The sequence below is a fragment of the Monodelphis domestica genome, chromosome 4 (assembly GCF_027887165.1).
Source record: "Monodelphis domestica isolate mMonDom1 chromosome 4, mMonDom1.pri, whole genome shotgun sequence".
NCBI lineage: Eukaryota > Metazoa > Chordata > Mammalia > Didelphimorphia > Didelphidae > Monodelphis > Monodelphis domestica.
In genome coordinates this window covers 111,465,994-111,484,276 of record NC_077230.1, presented here as the reverse complement: position 1 = coordinate 111,484,276, position 18,283 = coordinate 111,465,994, and the positions used below count along the sequence as shown (strand labels likewise).

The 18,283-nt window shown below is 46.0% G+C and overlaps 1 protein-coding gene across 24 annotated transcripts in view; it reads right to left on the bottom strand.

The window, feature by feature from the left end:
• BIN1 (bridging integrator 1) overlaps positions 1 to 18,283 on the bottom strand; it is a 140,423-nt gene that overhangs the window by 12,417 nt on the left and 109,723 nt on the right. For 5 of the 24 annotated variants that reach the window (XM_007494002.3, XM_056793712.1, XM_016433569.2 and 2 more), the window contains 8 exons: positions 17,330 to 17,415; positions 16,721 to 16,796; positions 14,778 to 14,860; positions 10,530 to 10,580; positions 8,170 to 8,317; positions 5,577 to 5,705; positions 1,539 to 1,646; positions 699 to 722 (listed from right to left, as the gene is read on the bottom strand). In XM_007494002.3, coding sequence (XP_007494064.1) covers positions 699 to 722; positions 1,539 to 1,646; positions 5,577 to 5,705; positions 8,170 to 8,317; positions 10,530 to 10,580; positions 14,778 to 14,860; positions 16,721 to 16,796; positions 17,330 to 17,415 — 705 coding nt within the window. The remainder of the gene's footprint in view (positions 1 to 698; positions 723 to 1,538; positions 1,647 to 5,576; positions 5,706 to 8,169; positions 8,318 to 10,529; positions 10,581 to 14,777; positions 14,861 to 16,720; positions 16,797 to 17,329; positions 17,416 to 18,283) is intronic. The other 19 variants (XM_001366517.4, XM_056793713.1, XM_056793715.1 and 16 more) reach the window with 8 other exon arrangements.

Genomic DNA, 18,283 nt, shown 5'->3' with positions numbered 1-18,283 from the left:
GAATAGAATAATGGAAAGAATATTAAGCCAAGTGTTAGAGGACCTGAGTTCTTTGCCTTTTAACTAGCTGTGTATCCGTGGGCTTCCCTCTCTGAATCTCAGTTTCCCTATCTGTAAAATGAAGTAGTTGGACTGAATGATCTCTAAATTCATTTCTATATCTACATACTATAATTAAAAAATCTTTAAATCAGGAGTTCTTAACCTTTTTGAGTATTATAGACCACCTGCAGTCTGGTGAAGCCTATCAGTTTTTAAATGCACGAAATAAGGTTACAACGATTAATAAAAATAAAGATGCAATGTTTTCCCCTATCCAATTTCACAGACTCCCTGAAATTTCTCCATCAACCCCAAAGGGAACCTAAGGTTAAGATCCCTGCCTTGGTGATTCACACATTCTACCAATCTGGTTATAAACAGTTGTATAGAGCATCATGCGCCCAGGGGTGCTCTGAGTGTCTTTCAATGCCACCAGAAAAGATAAGTCCTCAGGAGAATTGGACCAGCGGATAATCATGCTAGGCAGGCAGGCAAGCAGGCACAAGAAATGACAGAAAGACAAAAGAGATTCTGGAAGGCAAACCTACTGCAGTCAATGGGCAGGAAAATGGCACCAACACATGATGAGGGAACTGAGTTCATGCCAAGGGGAAGGGAACAATGAGACACCCGAAAAGGGGAGACACAAAGCTTACCTCCCAGAGATCCCATGGAATTGACTAAGCATGTCAAGTGTGATAAGAAGGAGAGAGTTAGATTTAGCAGACCAGCGAACACAGGCAATTAGTTCCACCCAGATGAGCCCCTTCCCCTTCCTCCCAGGATCCCAACTTTGACGGTACTGTGCCCACAACTGAGCTTAGCTGGGTTTGAAGGCAGAATCATCACAGAGCCTAAGACACTGAGACTTATGGATCGTTAATGGGATCTGGGGCCTAGCTCCACATTCAAGGAGACTGACTGACAACCAATAGGATCAAGTCATCTAAGTCAAGGTCTTCCCTGGAACATCACTAAAGACCTTATTACCTAGTCAGCTATAATTGCATAAAATCTGTATGCAAATAATTTGCATTCAGCCACATAAACCAGGGAAATTATTTACAGTAAATTCTTTCAACTCCTGGCAAAATGCTTTAAAAAAATTTTTTTAATTAACTAAAACCCACACCTTCTCTCCCCTCACCCCCTCACTGAACTAGAAAAAAAATTTTTTTTAACAAAAAGTCAAGAAAAAAAATTACTAAACTGGCTGGGTCTAAAAAATATGTCTCAATCAATATGCTCCAGCACATTTCTTCATGATACTCTGGAATCATGCTAACAGTAAATTTCAAAGTAAAATATTGCTCCTCTTCATGCCACCTGGGTATTCACTATTCTAGAGCTGTCCAGCCAAATGGTTAACTAAGAGGAACATGGAGCCAAGTAAAAAGAGAACAGGCTGGAGGGCACAGAGAACCTTCTGCTGGGAGATCCTGCTTGAACCCCAGGTTAGGATTCTAGGAGGCCCAGCAGCCAAGAGACCAACCGACCTGACCAGAGGGTGTAGGTGCCTTCACAGGGCTTGCAACTGGTGGGATGGGATCAAAGTCCAGATCCAATAGGCTGGCATTTTCCTGGAAAGGCCCAGGGGCATCAAACTTGGCAGCAGGAAAGGAGGAAGCAGTTTGCACATTAGACATAAGTAAGAAGGTGTGAGCACATGGGGACTCATGCATACTTCTCTAAATATTACACATAGACACACCTGAGCAGATAACCTACGCTCTTCTATGGCATAGGCTGAAAAGGCATGACCAACCAACACTTCCAAGATTATCCTGGTTAACTTTGAGTCGCACTCTAAGGTTGGTCCCTATTCCCCATGTGTCCTCAGCTTTGAGGAGACATCTTCATACTGTACTCTTTTCTGAGTCTCTCCTCTTTACCACAAGGTTTCCTCCTATTCTCCCAGTGTCAGGCAAGGGTTTAGCATCTCCCAAACTCTCCCCATCTTCTAGCCATTGCCCCCAGGATCTGCTACATTATCCAATCGGGGAGTCTGTCCCTGATGGAGGGAATAAGGGATCATTGTGCAGGAATACACATGGTGAACTTCAAAAGTCAGGGGCAGGAGTCAGTATAATAAATCACAGGTTATGGCTTTGCTATCCAAGGATGAAGACAGATGACATCAGAGTCAGTCTGCTCAGAAAATATCACTGCCTAAACTTCAGTCATTTCATTTGGTCACACAGCATAATTCCACAAAGTTAAGAGACTTATTTTGGCTAGTCTAATCCTCTTTTCAAGCTCCGAGTATGTCTATAATTGATATCCAGATTAGCTACTATCAGCAGTGCAATGATCCAGCACAATTCTGAGGGACTTAGAACGAAGAATGCTCTTCACCTCTGGAGAAAAAACTGTTGGAATCAGAATCCAGATCAAGGAATACCATTTTTCACTAGTTTATTTGGGTTTATAGTGTTGAGATTTGGGTTTTATAAGATTATTCACTTACAAAAATGTACAACATGGAGATGTCCTGTATGATAATACACATATAAACCAGATTGAATTGCTTGCCAGCTCAAGGAGAGGGGAAGGAAAGGCGAAAGGGAGAAGATCTGGATCACAGAACTATAGAAAACTTATGCGGAAATGTGTTATTACATGTAATTCATTTTAAAAAATAAATCAATAATATATGATTAATATCCATCGTTTTATACACTGGTGTGAATAAGTCCACACACATACACACCTCATTAAGATATTTGCACCAAAGGAATGGAAGCCCAGGTGAGGGGGAGAAGGAAATATGACATTTTGGAGCAGAGCATACTTTGAGGGGTGGGAAGGTATGGGGGGATGCTACACCAAGGAGCTATGAGTAACACAGGAGTCTAGGAAAAGGGTCAGGCTATTTTAAAATAAATCGAGTAATCTAATTGTTGATACAGAATATCAATAAATCTAAATCAAAGAGTTACTTAAAAACAAAAAAAGTCTAACAAGAACACTAAGGAGGGGGCTTTTGTGAAGACATCCATCCCTCTCCTTACCTCTGAGCAGGCAAATTTCTACCCTATGAGTAAAGGTTTCCTGGCCTTTCACAGAATCCCTTGTGATGCCAGACATCTTTCCTTTGCATCGCCAGAGACAACGATGATGGTGGTTCAGTGGTAGTCCATTGAGGCTAGACCTTCCCCTTCCCCCCATGCCCAGAAGCCCCAATGGCCCTCTCTCCCCTCTGTGCATCAAAGGTGAGAATGCTCTGGATGGAGGCCGTGCTTGATCTTCAGGCCAGGCTCCATGAACAGGTGTATTCCCCCAACTAGACGCACAAACATGTGGGATAGATATGCAGTGGGTAAAAGGGAAAAAGAGAGAGGGAAAACATGCAGTGAATGAATGAGGGAAATAGCAGGCACGGATGGGATAGAGGATATACATGGGGAGAAAGACGAAGGCCATCTTCGAGCCTGTGGCTTGGTATTTTCCCTTCTCCTGGTGAAGTAGGAAGACAGGTGTAGCAGCTCTAAGGGGACGTGTCTCTCCCATTAAGTTCAGCTGAAACACCTGGCCTAAACCATTCTTCCTGGGAAAGATGTCCCAATTCATTCTGAGAAGCTCAGAATAAACCCTTAAAGGGACATGGAATGCCAGTCATGGTGGATTACAATCCCTGCTGAGTCCTAGAGTTCTGAGTGTCATATGCTGTCAATCACGTGTCCACACTAAATCTGACACCAATAGGGTGAGCCCCCAAGATTAGGGGTGAGTGGAAGGAAGGAGGGCAACCACACTGCCCAATGAGGGGTAAACCAACTCAGGCCAGAAACGGGGATCACAGAATAACAGATTCTTGGAGCTGGAAAGGATCGCAGGAGTCATACAGTCCCATCCATAGCCAAATCAAAAATCCCATCTAGAAAATCCTCAACAAATGGTCATTGAGCCTCTATTTAAATGACCCCAGTTGCAGAGAACTCACTACCTCCTAAGGCTGATGATTATGGAATTTTTCATTCTTGAATTTCCAGAACCTAGTTTAGCACCTTCCATAGGTCAGCACTTCAAGGACCTATGATTTCATCACTTTGGGAACCTTCTTTCACCAAGGCAGAAACTATTCATCTATACTTTATAGTCTTGGGGAATTTGGGGAGGCTTAGAGTGGGTCATTTGCTCATGGTCACACATCTTTAGTTGCCAGAGCCAGAATTTGAATCCTGGTAGTGTAGATAGAGAGCTGAGCCTGAAGTCAAGAAGACCCAAGTTTGAATCCAATCTTGGACACATAATAGCTGTATGACTTTAAGCAAGTCACTTAACCACTGGCTGCTGCAGCTTCCTCATCTGTAAAATGGGATAATAACAGCACCTACCTGTCAGGGTGCTTTTTGAGGATAAAATGAGATATTTGTAAATAGTTAGCACAGGGCTTGGCACATAGTAGGGACTGTGCAACACTAGTTTCTATTACTATTTCTTAATCCAAATCCAGCATCCTAAACATCACACTATGATGTTTCTCTGCCTTGTACACACAGCAGATGTTCAATAAGAGTTCACATTTCTATAGTATTTTAAGATTTATAAAGAGCCTGATATAGGTAATACAGACACTAAATATTTACAGATAAATTGAGGTGTAATAAGGTTGAATGAATCCTAGCAAGGGTGATACAGCAATGAAGTATCAGTCAGGATTCAAGCTCAGGTCTCCTTAGACCACAGGCTCAGTGTTCTTTCTGTTAGGAAACCAAGTTCCTCTCAATGAAGAGCAAGGGCTCCCTAACCCTATTTCTCAAACCACAGAACTCTAACTTCCATCAGACCCATTGCCCAGAACAGCATCGCTGCCTGAGAATAAGATGGGCTCTAGTCTCAGCTGTCACTAGTTATGAACTTGGCCAAGTCACCTCACTAGTCCCTTCTAGCTTTGACGTTATATGTTAGCTCAATCTGATGTTCTTTGAGGCTCATTTTCCTCACCTGTAAAAGGGAGAGACTGGACTAAATAATTTATAATGTCTCTTTGAACTCAGAGTCTATGTTTCAATGATCAAATGAGATAATATTTGTAAAATGCTTAATACAGTGCCTAGCACATAGTAGGTATCACATAAATGCTAAATTCCTTCTCCAATGAGTAATATATAAAAAGCACTACATAAAGAAAGGAGTGCATATTATGGTGGGACATATAACAAAATTTGGAAACTAGAAACATAAGGGAGCTTAACTACTTAACCCCTGAGGGCATTGTTTTGTAAAAATTGACTTGTAACTTCCTATGTGTGCACCTCTGATCCCCAGCTCAAATCCACAAATCATGAAAAGGTGTGGAAGCCTTTAAATGGACTTGTAACTTCCTATGTGTGCACCTCTGATCCCCAGCTCAAATCCACAAATCATGTAAAGGTGTGGAAGCCTTTTCTTACCCCCAAGCTGCCAGCAACTGCTCTGAGCCCCTCCTGTTCCTTCCTCATTTCTCCTGGAGAGGAGTAGGGGGAAAAGATGATATATGATAAAAGGAGAAAGTAAGGGAGAGAGAATGAATGAGGATGGCCGTGGCTGACCTGTGAGGGGGTGGTCACGCTGATCTCGGGGACAAAATTGTCATCAAACAAGCTGATAATATGCTCCTGCTTGATTTCCTTGGACGGAGTGTGTTTGGGAGGCGGTGGGACTGGTGGACCTTTTCGAAGCTGCAGGCAGATAAGGGTAGGGTGAGACCGACAACGACAGGGGGCAGGGGACCACACAGCAAAACATGGTGGGGCAAAAAGATGTAGACAGAGACAAAGACAAAGCTCTAGTTAGTCAAACCACAGACCATGGACAAGGAGTACAGGGCAGGAGGAGATGCTGGCCTCAGTCAGGAAAATGGGAGCAGGTGGGTCCACCTCCCATCCTGGTGACTCCTCCGCTGAAGAAGGGGAAGCAAGATTCAAAATGATCATTATGTCTCAACACAGACACCAGAAATGCCAGTTTAATCTCAGGAGTGAAAAGGAAGAAAAGTTAAGTCTTAAAACAATGTGCTGAAGAGAGAAAGAAAAAGGAAGTCGATCCAGCACCAACCCAGCACCCTCCCCAAGGAGGGGACCTACCTGCTCAAGAAAAGAAAACAGCAGCTGAGAGAACTCAGACCCTGAGGATCCCTCAGTGGAGGCTTCTGTCTCTTTATATCCAGCTTTTCTCTGCCTACCCTCCAAAGGTGAGGGGTATGGCTTCTGCCTAACCAAATCCTACCCCCATCCTTTATAACCCAGCTCATCTCTTCCATGGAAACTTCCTAGATCACTACAGCTCCCATTGATGTCTCCCGCCAACAATCAGCTATGAATGAGCCTATACCATGCAACCTCACTCTTAGTCAGAAACTCTCCAGTATGGGCTCTTTTTTGTTTCATGTGTCTAAGACTGGTATACCCAACAGGGTCATTAGCTCCGTCGGGAAAGGGACCTCTTTGGGGATACAGCAGGTAAAGTGGGAGAAGATAACAGAAAGACCAACAGTGGAAGACTCATGGAGAAAGATACAGTGAAGCTTAAGGAGAGAAGAAGGAAAAAATAAAAGGGAGGGAATAAAGAATGTCCTTAATGAGTTCTTACCAAATTCACATAGGTGCTTAATAAATTCTTACTAACTTCAATTTAATTACTTAGTCAAATTATGTTGAATTTAATTGAAATAAAAAGGCAAATGAAATACCTACCTCTAACTTGGGGGGATTTTTTCCCCTTCATACAGAAAAAAAAGGCCTTCTGTCAGTAAAAAATGCCCTTTCCCAGCTCCCCTCTCTCTCTTGTTCCCCTGTCTCCTCTCCTTACAGCACCGAATCCAGGGCATCTAGGTAGGGGAAGACTGGAATGCAGTGAAATGCCAAAACCACCAGATGGTGCTACGGCTCTATCATTGTGCCTGCTGGCCTTAAAGACCAAGACAGCCACCCACAGGCTAGCTGGCCTCCATCTCTTTCCCTGGAATCCAAATCCAATTAAATCAACTTTTTAAAAAGTTTTAAGCCCAAAATGGGAACAATCTCTTCAACTGGACTGTTGCCTTAAAAGGGAGGCAAAAGCAACGTGGACCTGGGGAGCCTCTTTGTGTTTCTTGTCCTCCCCCCTACTAACCAGGTGATTCCATCCTCATTTCTCCCTCCCACTTCACTGTCTGTTTCTCTTTTTCTTCTTAGTTTCCTTTTCATTTCCCCTCTCTCCCCCCACTTTTCTCACTGATCCGTGAACTTGGCTAAATGATTCCTTCTTCAATCACGAATGTACCCAATCTCCTCCTTCTCTTCTTTATAATCCCCCATCCCCAATCACTTCCAAAGTAGGGAAATCTCAGAGAAAAGGAGAACAGTTTTCCTTCCTTGGCACATGAGGTAGGAGATAGCATTTGACCTGGCAGGACGACAGGAGAGGGAGGAGAGAGGAGAAAAGCAGCTGCACATGCTCTAGAAGGCATCAGGATGCCATGGAAACTGGAAGATCCAGGAGAACCCCCATACCCTGAATCAGGGGGAGGGTGGTGGCATGCATGTGAGAAAAGGGTGGGAGAGCCACAATAAAAAAATAAGTGATGGGAGAGAGGAAGGAGCTATATAAAGAAAAACTCAGAATACAAAGAAGCTGGAGCAAAGAAAATGTAGAGCATAGGGGCTGCTGCGGCCCTTCAGGGATGGAAAGAGTGCCTGGTTGTCCAGCAAAGCCAAAAAACACTCCACTTAAGAAACACGGACTGGAGGGAGCTGAGCAGACCGAGGATGGGTCACTGCGGGGAATATGGGAAACCAGAGGAGTCGTAGCATGTACCGGACAAACAGCCAAACTGCTGAAGCTCAGGAACATTTCAGAGGTGACCAGACTCAGACTTTGAAGAAGGGCCCTCAGGGCCTGGGAGGGCTTAGAGGAGGCTGGTCCTGGGATGCCCACAGGAATCAAATGCTCCCAGGCCTCCCTTCTCCAGCTCCACTTACCTCTTGCCTCAGAAGGGAAAAGGAGGTGTTAGGAAGCCCAAAAAGGGCGTTCTTTCACTTAGGGAAGGAGGAAAAAGAACAGAGGAGGAGACAGAAGAGAAGGGAAATGGAAAGAAGAAAGAAGGAGCAGCAGGCAGAGAAAGAAGCAAAAGGGAAGGAAAGGGCTGTGTGGTCAAGGGGGTACCTGAGACGGCGACTTGGGGATGGCAGCCCCAGGAGTATCCAGGCTGGCTGGCTCAGGCTCGTGGTTGACCTTGATCTCAGGGGTGCCAGCTGGGGAACCATCGGGTGGCGGTGAGGGGCTCTTGTTCCCTTTCGTGGGGGCATTGTCGCTGCAGAGACAGAGACAGAGACGATGGGAGGTAATGAGCAGGAGCATGGGGACCCCAGCCCCACAGCACACAGAATCCGGGGACACACCTCCACAATGGACCTGGCCTTGGCCTCCTCTTATCACAAACACCTGCGAGGATGGGGAAACTGAGTCTGTGAGCACGGAGGAGTCTGTGTGCCCCTGTCTGAGTGCTTCAGGGACAATGACAGAAAGGAAAACTAGAAAAGATTCTAGATGTTTCCAGATTATTTCCTACCCCCGAGTCCACCTTTGAGCAGAAGGAAGCAGACAGCCAGAGTACCTATCCCAGGCTTCCCCTAAGTCACCGAGAACCCTTCTGGGAGCTTTTGGGATAACTCTAGGGCCAGAGGCATTCAGGACCAAGGCTATTCTGCCCCAAAGACCAGGCAGGCTAAGCCAAAGCCTCCCTGATGTCCTTGGGGACCAGGCTAATTCTCAAGCATCCATAGGCAGGAGGCAGAGGTACACACAGACACATGAAAGCTTTTTCCAATAAATATTCTAAAACAGACCTTATTAGATGTATCAGGTATAAATATAGTCCTTTATATGCTGTCTCCTCCATTAGAAGGTGACCTCCTTAATGGTTTTTTGCCTTTCTTGTATCTTTAGGACTTTTCATAGTACCTTATACGTAGTAAGTAATAAATGTTTGTTGACTGACTTTTATTCTCTTTCCTTCTGCCTTTTTTTTTAAAGGGGTGGCTACAATGTAAGGGGAAGGGATAGGGGTGCTAAGGAGAGTCAATAATCTAGCCAGCCCCCCAGTCATTGAAAACTGAGTAAATGGAGCACCGAACCCCAGCCCTGACCCTCCCTTACTTGGCAGTGCCTTCCATCACTACAGAGCAACTCCCATGGCTAGACCTCCAAGTCTAGTCATCTCACCCTCCTGGTTTCTGATGCTCTACACAAAAGAGTCCCAAGAGAGATGAGCCCAGCTAATAGGACTAAAAGGCCTGAAGACTACAGTGTGGCGATTGACTTGGGGAAAAAGAGTCCGGTGGCCACGCCATGAGCTTCCCCTCACTCCTTGTTGGTCCCTTCCTTTAGGGCCTGGCCATCTGAGGTCAAGTCAAGATTGGTCCCGTGAAAAAACCACCCCGACAGGATTTTGTTCTCGCTCCTCGGCCCAAACACTGTTCAACGGACCCAGTGATTCCACTCGGACCCAGACTCTGGCCTCTCCCAGCGCTGACGACCCTAGGAAGGTAAAGCTTAAAAGGACATTAGAGACCACCGAATCGGGTTCCCTCACGCTAAAGGTTAGAAAACTGAGGCCCTGAGAAGCTACGGAAATGGACGTTGAAAACAAAACTAGAAGCTGGGTTTTTTTAGACTAATACATAGTCAAATCATATTACTCATTTGAATTTTTATTTTAAATAAATACAAATCACCTCCTCCCCCCACAAAAAATGACTGAGAAGTAGTTGCTACTGCTAAAAGTAGTAAAAGTAACTGAGAAGTAAGAGTTTCCAGGAAAGTGAAACTAAAGGGGGGAAGGGTATGCAAAAGTGACAAAAGAACAGCCTCAGACAGACCCAACCGTATGGCCCACTTGCAGCACCTTGCATCTGGGTCTGTGGGGTTTAGGGGGCTGCTGCAAGGCAGCCTGGAATCCTTGGGCTGGGCTTGGTTCTAGCCCCTAGCAAGAAGGCTTTAAGAAGCGTCCAGGCCAAGGCTGATGGTCTCCTGGTGGCCGGTAGCCACCCCACGCCGACTGCCCAGATTACCTGCCATGGGATTAAACCACTCTTGCTGGCCTACTCCCCAGAGCCCAGAGCTTCTGGGTTCCTGACTACCTGCCTGGCTCTTATCCCACTGGCTTGCTCTGGACTCGTTTGGTTGGAAGGCCAGGTTCTTTCCCCTTTGTTCTCACGCATGCTTTGACTGTCTCACCCTCCTGCCTCTACTTCCCTGGAACACGTTTCCCAGCCTTCTCCTTATCCCAAAGAGGACGAAGAGAATAAGCAGCATTACACACACCAAGGCAGGTTATTGGGTTAGTTCTGTCCATCCCACGTCCCCCCACCCCTTCCCAGGCAGAGACAATCAGGCCATGCACAGGGCCTGTTCCAGACCCCCAGGAGAACACACGAGCCCCCACCCCCCCAGGTTATCATGGGAGGCCACACATTTGTTTTTATGAGCCCCGAGGGCCCCCACACAATGCAGCTCTGGCATACCGGTACCTGCTTTTCTTTCTCCGAAGTCTGGAGAACAGTTTAGTTTTCTTTCTGTGGGGGACGGGACGTAAATGGCTTTTATTATAGGGGGGAAAAATAGAAGTCGTCTATCTGCCCTTTCTCCCTAGCCACATAGATGCACTTCTGAAGGGCCCCCAACATCAAACCAGGTAAAGGTCTTCCCTGCATGGAGCTGGAAAACAGGGCCCGGCCAGAATCCTCTCACTTAGAGGCTCTTTACAGTCCTCCCAGGACGCTCTGGGTGCAGCATTTCACTTTTGTCTACCTTCCTCGGGGTGACTTGGAGAGGCCGGGGGACTCTATCCCGCTGGAAGACGGGGAACTGGGGCCCAGCACGGGAAAGTGAGCTATCCACAGCCACCCAGCAAGGCTGCATCAGAGCTGAGACTAGAACTCCAGGCTCCTAACTTCCCAATGGGACTCTGTCCAGCCACCCGAAATGGGTCATTTAGAGTGTGACCACGATGTCCTGGGTTTTCCCTCCTCTTGGACACTCTAGTTCAGCAGGATGATAATTACAGACGATGGTCACTTTGGGGAGTGAAGAGGAGGAAGAATGGTTAGGGTGCATGCGTGTATCAGCCAGACTGGAAAAGCTGTCTGGTGCATAAGGGGCAGTTGATAAATGTTTGTAGAACGGCACTGAGGAGTTGGGGAATGAGGAGAGGCAGAGAAGCAGTGTGAGAAGGCTAAAAGCTCACAGAGATCATTTTGAACTACCCTCTGAGATAGGTAGTTCAAGTACTGTTCGCCCCACTTTGTGGGTGAAAATAGAAGTGGAGGGAGTCTAAATGACTAGCCAAAGTTCATAAAACTAGCAAGTTTAAGAGGTGGGCTTCAAACGCAGAGCTTTTGACACTTGAATACTGCCCTTCCCAAAGCACCATACTGCCTCAGAAAAGATCATGTTCATGGGGGCAGCTGGGTAGCTCAGTGGATGGAGAGCCAGGTCTAGATATGTGAGGTCCTGGGTTCAAATCTGGCCTCAGACACTGGGCAAGTCACTTCATCCCCATTGCCTAGCCTTACCACCCACTCTTCTGCCTTGGAACTAATCCACAGTATTGACTCCAAGACAGAAGGGGAAGGGGAAGGGGAAGGGGAAGGGGGCAACTAGATGGCTCAGTAGAGAGAAAGCCAGCCCTTGAGACAAGCAGTCCTGGATTCAGATCTGACCTCAAACACTTCCTAGCTGTGTGACCCTGGGCAAGTCACTTAATCCCCATTGCCTAGGCCTGATCACTATTCTGGACTTGGAACCAGTAGTTAATATTAATTCTAAAACAGACGGCAAAGGTAAGAAGAGAATAGAAGAAAAAAGATTGTGTTCACTCTTAGCCTCTCTGGGACATGGCATTGACTCCATCTGGGGTGAAGCAAGGTTGCCTCCCTTATTCCTGAATCTGATTCCAATCTAATTTTTTCCTCTCTAATCTCTAATACTTTTCTGAAGGTAGTCCTAGAGTCATGAAATGACTGTTAACTAGAAGTTATTAAACCTCCTTCCTTCCCCTTTCATTAAAAAGGAAGAAAGAAACTCTCCTCTAAGAAATGAGGCCTTACCCAGTGGAATCACGCGTTGGCTACGGGGGGGGGGAGGAAAAGAAAATGATCTTTGTCTTAATGAATAATGCATGGAAATTATCAAATAAAATACTATAAAATTAAAAAAAAAAAAGAAATGAGGCCTGCTTTGTACAAACCATTCCCCAGCATGCCAGCATGGTACCTGGTCAGCCATGTTCCTTCCATGCCACTCAAGTGGCTACATGATGGGATGGGATAGAATTTCATGGCAGAGATAAATGTTATAATGTCTCACCTGTAAGGATATCAGCTCCAGATCAAAGAGTAAGAAAATCCTCCTTATTTCTTCCCACAATGACACTGGACTCATACCTGTACATCCTAAAAACCTTATCCTATTATCTGTATATATATATACTCTCTCTCTTCCTCCTTCCCTCCCTCTTTCTCTCTCTCTCTCCCCCTCCTTCCCTCCCTCCCTCTCTCTGTCTCTCTCCCTTTCTCTCTCTGTCTCTGTCTCTCTCTGTCTCTCTCTGTCTCCTCTCTCTCTCTCTCTCTCTGTGTCTCTCTCTCTCTCACACTCTGTCTCTCTCATCTCTCTCTCTCTGTGTGTCTCTCTCTCTCTCTCTCACACTCTGTCTCTCTCTCTCTCTCATCTCTCTCTCTGTGTGTGTCTCTCTCTCTCTCTCTCCCTCTCTCTGTCTCTCTCTCTCTCTCTCCCTCTCTCTGTCTCTCTCTCACACTCTCTGTCTCTCTCTGTCTCTCTGTCTCTCTGTCTCTGTCTCTCTCTCTCTCTCTCTCTCTCTCTCTCTCTCTCTCTCTCTCTCTCTCTCTCTCTCTCTCTCTCTCTCTCCCTCTCTCTGTCTCTCTCTCACACTCTCTGTCTCTCTCTCTCTCTCTCTTATACAAACACAAACACTCACATTCACAAACATATTCATACATACTTTCATGGTCCCTAAGGAGTGGAAATCCTAAATACAGCATTTGTTCCTACAGACCCCCAGGCAAAGGGAAAATATGCCATGGCCCCTCTTCATCTTCTAATCCTGACTTAAACACTTAAGAGGAAGATCCAGACCCTGAAATTCCCACTGGTCTGAACATGATTTGTGGGGGAGCAGCTAAGCCCAAGGATTGGGCTGAAAGCAAGACTAATGCAGCTAGAATTCCCTGGCACTGCGGGAACGGCCTTGGCAAAACACTTCTGCTCAGCTGGTTTGAAGTTTTACCAATAATAGCAATAACCTCCCATCTGTAGGGTGCCTTTCTTTTCTTAAAGCACTTTAGCTTCCATTAGCCCATTTGGGTCTCACAACCACCTGTGAGGCAGGTAGTACAAGGATTATTATACTCATTTCAAGGAGAAGAAAAAGTAAGGGCCAAAGGAATGGTTACTTGGCTGGGTTTTCCAGCTAGAAATGGTAAAGCCAGGCCACCTGATGCCAAATACAGATTTCTCTCTACTAGGCTCAGAGATATGGGACTTGTACTGACTCATCGTTTACTATACCAAGAGGCAGGAGTCACAAGGAGTAGGAAGAATGGGGGGGGGGGGGGGGGGGGGCATCTAGCTTTTGACTTATTCCCTGGATATGGTAGCCTAGACTCTGCTTGATAGGACTTAAGGAGCAAGGGTTCTAAATCTTTTAGACCCCTTTGTGAGCTTGGCTAACGCTTCTTAGAATATTTTTTTTAACAGAGAAAGAATTTCTTATTAAAAGGAGCTCTGCCATAAATTTTTGAAAATGAAGATCAAACTCTTTTCTAAGTGAATAATTAAATTATCCCCTAATCCAACAGTCTGGGTTTTCCTATAGTGCAGTCAGAATAATATTCTTAAGCATGTAGGATTACAAAGGAAACCAATTATATTGAACTTCAGTTATCACAAAAAAAAAATATTTAAGTTCACGTACCCCAGGTTAAAAGCCCTAGATCTAAGGAAAAACTGTGGGAGTAGAAACACAGAAGTAAAATAACTGCTTAATGACATGGGTCGAGGGGATATGATTGGGGGATGTAGACTCGAAATGAACATCCTAGTGCAAACACCAACAGCATGGAAATAGGTTCTGATCAAGGACACATGTAACACCCAATAAAATTGCTCCTTGGCTATGGGAGGGGTGGGGGAGGAGAGGGAGAAATAGAAAATGATTTTTGTAACCAAGGAATAATGTTCTAAATTGACCAAATCAAATAAAATAAAATAAAAAAATTTTAAAGCCCTAGATCTATCTGGTAGTCGTAGAATCTCCTTTATTTTGCAGATGAGAAAACTAAAGAGCAGGGAAGTAACTTGCTCAAGATTTTACTCTTTGGTGCCAAGGCCAGCACTAGCAAGAACCCAGGTCTCATAATTCCCAGCTCATCCTTCCTTTCATTTTCCTGTCTGAGCTTTCTCCAGATCTGTAGTTTCTATTCATTGGCAGGATGCATAGTTAAAATTAAACCACCTCCCCATTCTCCCTCTCCACCATCTGACCCTGCCCCAACTGCAACCAACATCAGCAAGCTTGCCCTTCCTTGCATGAATGTCCTCAGCTGGCCAAGCAGAGGCTCTGCCCTCATTGAGTGCTTCCCCCTCGAGGAAGATGGGAGGTTTGTCCTGGGGACAGGAAGGTTATACCAGCCTCAAGCTGCCCCCACTCCCCCAATACCACCACCACTGGCCCCAGCGGAGGGGATGCTACGGACCTGGGCTGGGCCTTGACGGTGAACGTGTTGCTGCCATGCTGCTTTTCCAGGCTCACCAGCACATCATTCAGGTTTTGGTTCAGCTGCAGAGATAATGGAGAGACAGAGAACGGGGTGACTGCAGCGTGCCCAGGAGTGAAGGCGCAATCCAGGTTCTGGAATTTATGAGGAACCCACTGCCCCTGCTTCCACCCTCAACTCACTCTTCCCCCCATCCTCACGGCTGCGTCTCCCAAGAACTATCCCAACCCTCGGGATAGAAGTCTTTAGGGAGGCATAAACGGAGGAGGAGACTGGTGCTGGAGCTTCTCCCAGGATCCCAGCTCCATATTTTGTATGAATGGCCCAGAGGGTCCCATACCTCCTAGAGAGACCTCCTACCACACCTCCTACCAGTTCATGAACTCGGCTCTGGCTAGGAGCAGCCCAATACAAAGCCAACCCAGCAAACAGGCTGGCTGCTCCTCCTCACTCTCCCCCTCCTACCAGTCCCACACAATGAGACCCATGAAGGCGAGTCTTCCCGATTCCAAACCCAGTGCTCAAATCACGGCATCGCCTAGATGCTTTGAGGTGAGATCTGGCCTCAGACTCTCTAGGCAAGTCGCTTAGCCTTGTTTTCCTCATCTACAAAATGAGCTGCAAAAAGAAATGGCAAACTACTCCATTACCTTTGCCAAGAAAACCCCACGTGGGGTCATGAAGAGTTGGAAATAATAACAACACAGTTCAAATCTAGGCTCAGGTACTTTCCAGCTGGGTGAACCTGGGCAAACCCACTTAACCTCTGTTTATCTTTCAGGGTTGTTATACGGGTCCAATTAGGGAATATTCATAAAGTGCCCCACACAATGCCTGACACAGTAAAGCTCTTAATAAAAGCTTATTCCAGGGGCAGCTGGGTATCTCAGAGGATGGAGAGTCAGACCTAGAGAAGGGAGGTCCTGGGTTCAAATCTGGATTCAGACACTTCCCAGCTGGGTGACCCTGGGCAAGTCACTTGACCCCCACTGCCTAGCCCTTACTGCTCGTCTGCCTTGGAGCCAATACGCAGTATTGACTCCAAGACAGAAGGTGAGGGTTATTTAAAAAATTAAATAAAAAAATAAAAGCTTATTCCCTTTCCCTCCCTTTATGACAGTTCCCAGCCCTGTTCCTAGCTTATTTATCTTCAGTTTCTCCTCTGTGACCCTCCCTCGTTGGCCTGGGGAGGAGAGGTGAGAACACACTGCATGGCTGATAGAAGAGACATTCCCTTACTGGCTTTGGACTAGGCAAGGTCTAGCCTTCTAGGCAGGCCTAGGTAGATGCCTATGTGGCCTGTGGTGTGCAGTGCTGAGCAGCCTCCCTGTCCTTTTCAAGTTCCTGGAATTCTGTCCTTAGACCTTCATTCCTTGGAGCCCTGAGACTTTTCCATTTCCAAGAATCTGCCCCGAAAATGCAAATGCCTTGGGAGAGGGGACACCTGAAGCTCACGATTAGCTAACAACTTAGCTTCAAAGCAAACCACGGGGCATCAAAGCACTCCACAAACCAGAAGGTTAGGAAGCAGCGGCTGCATAGGGAAGTGGGAGACAAAGCTTAGGAGAAAAGGAAGATTCTTTTTAGCAATCTGCAAGGAGGCCGAAGAGAAGGAAGAGACCCTCCAAAGGAGCACAAAGAATAAACAAAACTGAGGATTGCCAATACTTACAAGGACCCGAAAGAGGACGTGGGGACATAGGATCAGAGGCTTCTAGTCCAACCCCCTCATTTCACACATAAGACACTGAGGTCCAAAGAGAGGAGCAGGTTCCTGCCTTGCCTAAGGTCACACAGAATCCAGGACCTCTCACTTCAGAATTCCATTCCCCGGTCCCATAATGACTAGTAATGCCTAGAATCCCAGGGGTCCCTAGAGTAAGGTGGGGTGACAAGGCCACAAAGAAGAGGGCCTTGCTTACCTTGCTCATCTCCTTGTGGAAATTCTCTTCGAGGCCAGCAATGCTCTGGAATGTGTTGACATAGAAACCAACACGGCTAAAGAAAGAAAGGACAGCATGGTCAGATGAAGGCAAGGGTCCAAGGAATTTACCGAGAAAGGGCTCAGAGTAGGTCTGTGGTACATTCCATCTCCTCAACACAGTTCCCACTGGCTGCCCAACTAAAGGACAAAGGACTATGGACCAGGCTGCTTCCTTTAATAGAATGAATGGCTTCAAGTAAGCCAGTCAAGGTCTCTGGACCTCAGTTTCCCTCTCTGAGAAATAAAGTAAAAAAATTCCTTTTGCCCATCACTACCTCTGGGATATATCTATTTGTAGGAGCAGAAAAAGTAGAGGAACACTGACTAGGATAGAAGACCTCTGGAAGAATACTCTAATTGGAAGTGTTTGGAGCTATGGGACTGATTTCTGGATAGGCTTCTTTTCTTGTCTTAAAGTCAAGAGCCACTTTGTCTCTCCTCACAGAACAAGAGTGAGGGCAAGGTTTCCCCAACAGACTAAGGGCTCCCCAAGAATAGGGTCCAGGACTTTCACTACAACAGAGCTTTCAACCTTAGACCCACTCACCTATTCCACAGAGATGGTAACTCTTCCTGCAAGTCAACATTCATCTCCTCAAATACTTTCTGAGCTTTAATGAGCTCCTCCTCAGCCTGGACAGAGAGAGGACATGTTATTTCCTAATCTGGCTGATGATCCCCCACCACTCTACCCCAGATCCTGGGGCTCCGGCTTTCCCCCACCACCCTAATCTTTCCATTCAACACATCAATTGGCAATATTAGTCATAGGGCCCAAAGAGGCATCAGTCAGTCAAAGAGAAGGCTTTCTCAAAAAGAAGTGTCATGACTAAAAGGTGCTTAACTATCCCTACTCACCCACCCAGGATCAGACATTCTTGGGGAGAGCTGAGAGTAAAGACCCAAACTACAGAGGAGATGAGCATATTACCAAATCCTTGTAATTTTGCCTATAGATGGTTTCATCCCCTTTCCCCACTTTTTTTCTAAACCTTCAAAGACAAATAGCTCTCCCTCCAAATCTGCTTCCTTAGGGATCTTTCTTAGGGACTGAAAGCAAGTTGTAGTTGAAATATTCACTAGTTGAATATTTCATTGTACAGTGGATTGGACACTAAATTGAAAGTCAGACTCTCAAATCCCAGGTTTCAAATCCCAGCTATATCATTTTACTACCTGTACAAGTATGGATAAGTACTCTGACTTCTCTTGGCCTCAGTTTCCTCATCTGTAAAGTAAGGGCATTGACCTAGATGATCTCTGAGGTCCCTTTCAGCTCTAAATCTATGATCCTATGACCCTTACTCAACATTCTCCTGGAGACCCAATCCAGACTTGCTCTAATACTTCTTTTTCCTTCCCTCTCTCCCTTCTGGGTAGCAGGAAAGGGACTTTCTTTGTCCTCAAACCCCACACCCAGCCTCTAGGAATAGAAGAAAGTAGGAGTTCATAGGTTAACATCATTCATCCCAGGTTTTACAGAACCATAAAATCAGGGAGG